The 10,000-nt window shown below is 43.6% G+C and overlaps 1 protein-coding gene across 8 annotated transcripts in view; it reads right to left on the bottom strand.

Moving 5' to 3' along the window:
* Positions 1–10,000, bottom strand: part of LOC311039296 (receptor-type tyrosine-protein phosphatase mu-like) — a 146,349-nt gene that overhangs the window by 30,147 nt on the left and 106,202 nt on the right. For 2 of the 8 annotated variants that reach the window (XM_084049058.1, XM_084049059.1), the window contains exons 18-20: positions 6,764–6,838; positions 848–980; positions 170–202 (exon numbers count right to left, since the gene is read on the bottom strand). In XM_084049058.1, coding sequence (XP_083905184.1) covers positions 170–202; positions 848–980; positions 6,764–6,838 — 241 coding nt within the window. The remainder of the gene's footprint in view (positions 1–169; positions 203–847; positions 981–6,763; positions 6,839–10,000) is intronic. The other 6 variants (XM_084049060.1, XM_084049064.1, XM_084049063.1 and 3 more) reach the window with 4 other exon arrangements.

Below are 10,000 nucleotides of genomic sequence, written 5' to 3'. Positions count from 1 at the left end.
TATAGCAAAATAAGTGTTTCAGAAAACTGTTAGGATTTAGAAGACATTTGTAGATGCGTTCCCGGATTGAATGAGTTAAGTAAGAACACTGTGAGTACTTCATCCACAGTACCGGACAGTACTTGGACAGTACCGAGGTCAAAGGTCATAGGTCAGAGGTGTTACTTACAGGTAATATGTGTAGGAGTGAGAATTTCTTCGGCTGAGTGTTGGTGGTGGTGGGGGGGCAGAATGGAAGGAGGGATGAAATGGAGGGAGAGAAGGAGAAAGAAAGAAAGAAAAAAAGAAAGAAAGGAGACCACATTAAAATAAATAAACTTAAATGAATATACAGTTAATGTAATGTTACCAAAGCGACACAGGGCTAATGATGATTGGCTGAAAACAGAGAGAGTGAGGGTGGGCGGGGCTGGGATGGGCTTGTGACGCGGAGAGAGAGAGAGGGAGAGAGAGAGAGAGAGAGAGAGAAGAGAGAGAGAGAGAGAGAGAGAGAGAGAGAGAGAGAGAGAGAGAGAGAGAGAGAGAGAGAGAGAGAGAGAGAGACCAGTTACAGTATATGGCACTTATCTACTCTACATACCTTTAGCCAGAATCATTTGTATCATTCTTTACTATTTTTTGTTGACGATTCGTGTGTGTGCATGAGTGTAATGAGTGTAATCAGTGTATATGTGTGAGCACGCTCACACATGTTCACACGTTGTGTGTGTGTGTGTGTGTGTGTGTGTGTGTGTGTGTGTGTGTGTGTGTGTGTGTGTGTGTGTGTGTGTGTGTGTGTGTGTGTGTCTCTCTCTCTGTGTGTGTGTGTGTGTGTGTGTGTGTGTGTGTGTGTATGTGTGTGTTTTACCGTTTCTTCATCAGTAGTATAACTCCGAGGAAGATGATGATTGACAGCAGAACTCCGGCGGTGGCTCCAGCGATCTTCACCGTGTGGTCCGACTGTTTCTCTGGCTCCGCCTCCGGACCGCCTGTCACCGCCCCTGCAACCAGCGGTGCAAAGTAACTAAGTACATTTACTGAAGTACTGTACTTCAGTACAATTCCGAGGTACTTTTCCAGTTTTTCATAATTTATACTTCTGCTGCATTACATCTCAGAAGCACATATTGTACCTTTTACTCCACTACAATTAGCTTTAGTTAATAGTTACTTTGCAGATTTAGATTATCATATAAAAAAAGAAAAACATAACATACGGTACATTAATCAATTAAGCCCTATTCTATACTCTGTTTTGTTTAAAATTAGACGATCTACAAGGTCACGCAATGCGACACGTTCTGAGCTTGTAGATCATCTAAACCACACAGACCGTTTTTTAAGACGTTACCGACGCCTGTTACACAGCGAAACAGCTTTGTTTGCGTTTGTTTATGTGAGTGGCTTTGAGCTGTTTCATCATGCAATGTAGGACAATGAGGAGACTATTTTTTGGTAATCAACGGTGCAACTGAGCAAGATATCTCACCAACTGGACTAGTTACATCATGACAAGGTTAAAGGAGGAGTTCACAAAAAAAAATGACTTATTTTCTATCAATTGCACACCATATGAAGCCTTGAATCCATGGATTCTTTTTTGTTTTTGTCGCATTCCTAAGCTAATAATTTGATTCCCGTCTCCTACCGGCTAATGTATCCGGTAGGAGACACAAAGTAGATTATTTGTGTCTCCTACCGGAAATACACACGGTCATCAAATTATTGTCTTAGGAATGCCACAAAAACAAAAATAAATCCATGAAATCAAGGCTTCATGGGGTGTGTAATTGATAGAGAATAAGTATCTTGTTTGGCATTGTTTTGTTTTTTTACCTACTAGTTACGGGCCGAAAAACTGTTTATCCAATGAGGAGTGAGGGTGGGTCTTACGATTAGCCAATATTAAGCACGGACCGCTGAAGTGACTATGAGGACTAATGATAACGTAATTGTTGGAATTATTGTTATTTTCAGTGTATTGAATCCTTCAGTAACAGTTCACTGAAAGGTTTCATTCAAATGATTTGTTCAGTCTACAGTCTGTATCTATCTACAGTCTATCTATCCATCCACAGGCAGGTCATTCACTGACTGGATCCATCAGAGAAACACGTTCAGACAACTGTCCTCAGGCTATGGAATCTAAACTCACACGTGGCTCTTATTTCAACTAGAAGTTCGGGCCGCTGCGCGGCCCTCACATCTAGCGTCCGCGCGACGTCGCACTGTGTAGGTGTGTACATGTAGTGTGCAAGGAAGTAGTAGTGTTGAGTATAGTGATTGAGGCAAGAGAAGTATTGGGTATGAATGTAGGCGGGTTGTTGTTGATTGAAATGAGATTGCATTGTTTGTTAGATAGCATGGTTTATTGGCATGGTGTGATGTCGGACAGTGTTGGTGGCAACATGTAAATGTGAGAAAGGCAAAATAGCAGTGAAATGAAATGACATCCAGAATAACATTAACAGTGAAGCATTAATCAGGAGCAGGTGTACAGTATGTTGCATTGGGGGGAGAATACAAACAAAGGCAATGGCAATTATGTTGAAGAATGAAGGTCATTTGTCACTATGCAATCAGGGAGTAGCAGCACATGCAAAGTGTTTGAATGAGCATGTTTGGATTAATAAAAGAGTTCGGGATAAACAACGTTGTCAGTAATTCCCTCATCATTGTTCACAATGAAAACTTTGACGGCGCTGGCTCTCTTTCCCCTGGAGAAGGCTGTGTAGAGTTGGCCATGAGCGAACACAGGTTGAGGCAAGTAGATGCCAACTCGTTCGTTCTCTTGCCCCTGCCCCTTATTGATGGTAACAGAGAAAGCTAAGCGGATAGGGAACTGTCGTCTGATGAAGGTGAAGGGAAGCTCCTCATCTCTGTCATAGTGAGGTATCCTTGGGAGGAAGATTTTTTCACCCCTGTTTGTGCCAGCTGCAATCTCACACTCAATGATTTTGTCCATCATCTGCAGTACCACCATTCTGGTGCCATTCTTGAGAGTGCGGTCGGGACCTGCTTGCAGGTTTCTCAGCAGCATGACTGGGGCTCCTACTTTCAACTTGAGGTTATGATCAGGCATTCCAGAGGGTGTCAGTGAATTGAGGAATTCCACAGGCATGGAGTCCTTGTGGTCGTCCTCCAGAATTGTGTCGGCTGAAAAGTAGACTCTCTGTTCTGTAGGGAAGTCTGCCAGGCATATGTTGTTGATTTCTCTAATGTCATTATTCAGAGGAGTGTATACAGTGCCATTGAGAAGGTTGTCTTTGTTGACACATCCAGTTTGCAAGTCAGGAAAGGTGAATGAAATGAGAGTTTGGAGATCGTGAACCAAGTGGTGGGGTTGAATGCGGACCTGCCATTCTGTGTCCTCCTCGTGTGGGAGTGTTCCTTCCCCTAATGCAAGGAGATAGTGGGAGAAGTCCTTCTCTGCTGCGTGTGTTCTCATGTTGAGGTTTAGCTTGTGGTGTTTCATGTGAGGATAGAGTGTTGACATCTGGATGCATGCTGAAACTATCTGGGGCCTGCCTGCTCTTTTGATAACGGGGAGGGTTTGCCTTGGGTCTCCACCCAGGAGGACAGTTTTGCCACCCCAAGGCTGCTGTGAGTGCATGAGATCCCTCAGTGTTCTTTCCACACACTCGACGTTAAAGCGGTCAACACTGAAAATCTCGTCCCAGATGATTAAGTTGCTGTCTTTAATGAGCTTGGCCAGATTGGACTCTGCGTTGATGGCACAGACAGAGTCTTGGAAAATGGGGATTGGGATCTTAAATCGTGAATGAGCGGTCCTACCACCCTCTGCCCATTTGTGAGAGTTCATCATCAATTGCAAGCAGTAGCTGATTTTGTATGAATGTTGTGTCTACTGCGTCTGTGGGGCACCTTTGTGCAGTGGCCTCCGCATGGAGAAAGTCTTCACTGAGCTCTGCAAAGAATCTGTCATACAGATGTTTGGGCTCTGATGGGTGACAGTAGTGGAGGATGATGGCAAAGGTTTCGCGGACTTTCCTTGGAGATGCGTAGCGTGACACCTCATGCATGGCGGTAATCCATTCTAGATCGTCCTGAAGCAAGCCCATGGCTAGAGCTGTGTCTTTGAAAGTGTCATAGTGGTTGCCATCATGTACCTTAAGGTCCTCATAGGTCTGTGGTCCTCTGATATGTGCTAGGAGCAGTTTCAAGTAGAATCTTTCTCCTTGGAGCACGGATACATTGGACATTCTTCCTATTGTACGTGGAATTTCCCTGTCCTTGGGTGCGTGGACTCTTTTATTCCACATGTGGGCCTTCCATGTGTAGTGTTCGGGAATCTGCATGTATAGATATTGCCTTGCTTCAGGGTCCTGGCTGTTTAGTTCGAAGAAGGCAAGCAATGTAGTGGGTTTGGCTGCTGCTATGGCCTCCTGTGCATGGCCTTCTCTGAAGACTATGCTCTGCTGGCCGTCTGTGTGGATGGCGAGATTGGTGACAGCAGGGAGTCTGTCCTGGATCTTGTACTCCATAGTCCTCCAGTGTGCATCATGAGCATCAATGGTTCTGGCATTGATGAATTTGGAGATCTCATCCCTGTCTTCAATGTCGAGGGTGCCAACATCAGCTCCCTTATGTACGTATTTGTACAGGTACTTGATGGTCTGGAAGGAGCCTACAAATTCAACGTTGATGTGGCATTTGTATTTGAGAAGGACCCAGGGGTTGTAAGGAACGACCCACCTGCTGTCAAACAGAAAGCCTTTCTTGTTGAAGGTGTGGCCGTCAATGGGCCGCCTGTACTCCGGGTAGCCATGACCATGATGAGGCAGTCGAGTGGTGGCACAGAAGTTTTTGGGGAATTTCTTAGAACAGAGGCCATTGACCATGCAGGGGCTGTTGGGGTAGCCTGGACCACAGGGTCCATGGAGCATGGATTGACACACCAGCTGATGCAACTCTGGCTCCTTGTCCAGGTCAGGTATGTCTGTTCTAATGATGTGATCAATGTCATCTACAGTCAAAATCTCGTGTAGGAGTAGCAGTATGTGGGCATGTTTCAGTCCTCTCATCTGTCCCTCAACAGTGTGTATTCTAGCCTTCATTTTGCCAAAAACTCCCAGCTTCATGTCGCGGAGGAGCTCATCCAGACTCCGTTTGAAGACTTTATTGACAATGTCTGGTCTGTCAGTGGGCTGCTGGTGTTCAAAAATGTTATTGAGGACACCTTCACTCCGTGAGTTTGCCGTAATGGTAATGAAGAGGTCAAACTTTTTGTATTATGGTGATGTCAGATAGTGTCAGACATCTCCATATATGGAGCTGCCTATATCAGTTATGCCCAAATATGGGACCGTGATGGCTGTGCCCCTGTCATTATGGTGATGTCAGATAGTGTCAGACATCTCCATATATGGAGCTGCCTATATCAGTTATGCCCAAATATGTGGGTTCTCTGATGTCAGACCAAAATAAGCACCCGGAAGTGAATTTCGCGCTGGGGAAGAGATTTGCATAGTATTGGGGCATAATGCGTTTCATATTTATTGTACATCATGGAAGTAGAGTAACGGTATGGGAAGCAGCCGGTTCAGAGGCAGAATATTGAGGAATTTTGGGGTAAAATGTGGAGTTAGTTGGGCCATGTGTGTGCGTGGAGACCGCGCACACACACATGTGTAGCCCCATGAGTTTGGCCGTCAATTATAGGTGCAAGATAATATAAACATGTTTATTTGATGGACGAATGGCCCCAAACTACATAAAGAGGACCAGCTATGTTGATGTCTATTGATCGGTTACATAAAATCACTTAGAGTGAGAGAAATCGCTTCGTGTGGATGCAATGTCAGACAATCAGAGGGCATCATGGATCAACTTGGTGAGGAATCGCGAGGAACTCTTGATAGCATTAGCTTTGCTATACAGATCTCAAGCATTATAATTAGCTCTGATGTATGGAGCTCCTGCTAGCATTGGCATGGAATTCTTGATTGCATTAGTATGAGCTTTGATGTACGGAACACTTGATAGCATTAGCTCTGATGTACCGAACTCTTGTTAGCATTAGCTCTGATGGACGGAAACTCTTGCTGGCATTAGCGTTAGCTTTACTCTACGTGACTCTTGCTAGCATTAGTTTAAGCTTCAATGGACGTGACTCTTGCTAGCATTTAGTGTAAGCTTCACTGTACCTAACTCTTGCTAGTATTAGTGTAAGCTTGACTGTACGTAACTCTTGCTAGCATTAGCTTAACTGTACGTAACTCTTGTTAGCATTAGCGTTAGCTTTACTCTACGTGACTCTTGCTAGCATTAGTTTATGCTTCAATGGACGTGACTCTTGCTAGCATTTAGCGTAAGCTTCACTGTACGTTTACTCTTGCTAGTATTAGTGTAAGCTTCACTGTACGTAACTCTTGCTAGCATTAGCTTAACTGTACGTAACTCTTGTTAGCATTAGCGTTAGCTCTGCAGTACATGACTCTCATCTTAGCTTGTTGTGGTAAAATATTAGTGTAAACGAACAGGAATTAACAGTAGTTTGGCTGTTATACAGGAATTAGAGCCAAATGCAAACGTAAAGTATGAAATACAGACATTCAACGCTAATACAAACAGAAAAGAAGACATTTTAAGAAAGAGCAGGACAATTATGACTTGTTCTTTTCTCCATGTGTTCATGTGAAACATAATGAAAGTGTGTGTGTGTGTGTGTGTGTGTGTGTGTGTGTGTGTGTGTGTGTGTGTGTGTGTGTGTGTGTGTGTGTGTGTGTGTGTGTGTGTGTGTGTGCGCGTGTGTTCGTCTGACCTGTCAGCAGTTTGTCTCCAGGAGCAGGAGCGATACGGATGTACGGCGTTGTGAGTTGAGTCGCGATTATAGCAGCTGTCAATCAAATGCATGCAGACGAACAGGCAGGCAGACAGACAGACAGACAGACAGACAGACAGACAGACAGACAGACAGTCAGACAGACAGACAGACAGACAGACAGACAGACAGACAGACAGACAGACAGACAGACAAGACAGACAGACAGACAGACAGACAGACAGACAGACAGGCAGAGAGAGAGAAAGGCTGTAGCAGTGGTTTATAGTAAAGCAGAAATATTAGTAAGATGTTGCATTACGATGCATCTTCTCATGATTGTAAACGCCTCATCACCGTTTGATTGGCTGAGCAGCAGAATTGAACAGGAAACACGTGAAGGTGTCATTCTTTTTTCCCATTCAAACCTGCTGCTGAGCCAATCAAACACAGATATGACAGGAAAATGACTCGGAAATGGCCACCTTGCCACCTTCTGGAAACCAGAGACTACAGTTATACACAGAAGTGTTTTTTGGTGGATTTTTTGTTCATATTTACAGTCAAAGAAGAACAACACCATTCAGCTCATACAGAAGAGAGAGAGAAAACTCCTAAAAGAGACAGTGTTAAGCAGCAATTCATTGTAACCATCAGACGTTAGTATTTATTAGACATTTTGAGTTTATATTTCTCCATGTCACTTTAACCATGCACATGAAACTGTGGTTTTATACACCTGCTGCTATTTTTATTTGCAGTTTATGAGTGACCAGGCCAGAATCTGTCTTCCACACAGACTGTACATTCAGGGAGAGACACTGTCTGGACAGAAGTTACCATCTGCTCCTCCCTGTAACATCTCTTCATTTGGGATCTCAGGGGATGGCAATTGCCACTCTAGTGTTCACATTTAACCTCAAATTCATTTTTTTCCTGCCTATTTTCCCCAACTCTGTAATTTCTTAACAATAGCATCTCAATCCATGCCTGTCCATCTACATGTGACACATGTTATAGACATGTATTTTCATAAGAAAGTATTTTTTTTTTTTTTTTTTTTTTTAATCTTTTGAAATAATTCCAACACATTTAGTAGGAAACATTCAAAAAAGTGTTTTTTAACTCATAACCCATAAAATGGGTCGGCGACCCCAGAATGGGTCCCGACCCTTTGCTTGTGAAACGCTGCTGTGGTTTATACTGTGGAACAAAGCCACAAGGAAACATAACTACTGTTGAAGGGATTGTAGCTTTAACACAATCAGGAGAACTTTATGAGCCTCATCTGTTTAACATTCACATCACCTCCCGCACCGCAAAGCATTGTGGGTACTTTGACTCAGGGCCAACCCCTCTGGGACTTGATTGGCTGCTGCTGTGTGAATGACAAGCGCCGAGGGGACAGACACAGCCAATCAGCATCTGTTGTTGCTAACGACCAGCAAATAAAACCTGATTGAATCTGGAAACCAAACTAACTAATTACTGTGTGTGTGTGTGTGTGTGTGTGTGTGTGTGTGTGTGTGTGTGTGTGTGTGTGTGTGTGTGTGTGTGTGTGTGTGTGTGTGTGTGTGCGTGCGTGCGTGTGTGTGTGTGTGTGTGTGTGTGTGTGCGTGCGTGTGCCGTGTGTGTGCGTGTGTGGCTTGTGTGTGTGTGCGTACAGTATGTGTATCCACGTGTGTGTGCGTGCGTGTGCGTAACAATGGTGCGTGTTATGTCCAGCAGGGGAGTAAACATTGTTTGTGTGATTTTAGCGTTTAGCCTCTGATGCTAAACGACCCCCTGGAAAGCCATAGCAGACTGTCATTAGCCTAGCGTTAGCCTGTAGCACACAGCCTGGCGTTAGCGCACAGCCAGTTAATGAAGAGAACGTGACTGCAGTCAGAGCCAGTTAATAATCATAATATCATTCATAAGAAGACATTATACTGAAATTAAATGAGAGAGAGCAGTAGGTATGGGTAGAGGAGAGGAGTAGACAAGGGGAGAGGAGAAGAGAGGTGTAGGCTAAGGGAGAGTAGAGCAGAGGAGGGGAGAGGAGAGGAGGATGGATAAGGTACCATCTGTTCATTAGTTTGAACAGGTGTACGGTGCAAAAACTTAGCCTAGCGCTATCACTTAGCTGGCTGGCTGGCTAGCTAGACACCATCTGTGTTCCATTATTTAGAATGGTTGCACTGCTGCTTGGCAGCTAGCCGCTAGTTTAGCCTCCAGGCTAGTAGCGCTCACCAGAGCCCAGATATCTGGCTGGCTTACAGCTCTATAGCCACTGTACTGTAACTATCAGGCCACAGGTTCAAACCCTGCCGCAGGTAATGTGTGTCCTTGAGCAGGGCATTGTGTTCAGTGTTTTTATTGTTTATTATTTTTTTGTTACTGTTTATATTTGCAGCAAAAATAAGAGAGGAACCAAAACTTTTATTTTGTCCTCCGCCTATGTACCAATTTCATCCAATCAGGAGAGAGAACTCACAGGGTAGAAGATAAACAAGTGAAATTGGAAGTGATGAAACTAAAAAATGGAATTGGAACAACCTAGGCACAACCTTGGTTTCTATAGCCTGATTTATACTTTGTCGTATAACAGTGTGGTGCACAGAAAATAGCCAATCTACTATCACACAGCGCATTGTGATTCACGATGCAACATGTTGTCATCTCATACGACAGCATATAATATAAAGCAACAGCTTTGTTTGCATTTGTTTAGGTGCTAAAAATCAATGGATCAACTATTTTATAATAATACATAATTGTCATTATGTATTCCTACGGGCTGGGTTGATGGTTGGTTGTACCGAATGACCATTTTGAATGTTTTTCATAACTGTTAACTGAGCTTGTTAAGCAACCATGAAACGATAAGAATAAAATGTAGGGTACTGTTTAGAATGGAGGAATGTTTGTGACTCACCCAGGGTCCTAATTTAACATCCACCAGTACTGCAGTACATACAAGAACCCGAATTTGGGTAAATGTAATCTTTGGTGAGTATGTATTTACTAATGTATTACTGTAGATCTGCTGTGCTGTGTGTTGTGGTAGCATGTCTAGGGGGCCACAGTTATAGTTAACTGTTTAACCGCAAACCGTTAAGAAATGTGAAACTAGTTGGTTAAAGTTTTCATTTATTATGGTATTATTTTGTATTTATTTAACATTTTTGGTGCAAGGTTAGCTGTTACAAAGCTGCAACTGCTTCATGATTTCTGCCCAATTCTGCCTTACACGTT

This window comes from Gymnoscopelus microlampas, assembly GCF_963454915.1.
Source record: "Gymnoscopelus microlampas genome assembly, chromosome: 22".
NCBI lineage: Eukaryota > Metazoa > Chordata > Actinopteri > Myctophiformes > Myctophidae > Gymnoscopelus > Gymnoscopelus microlampas.
The sequence above is the reverse complement of the archived record's forward strand: the minus strand, read 5'-3'. Positions and strand labels throughout refer to the sequence as shown.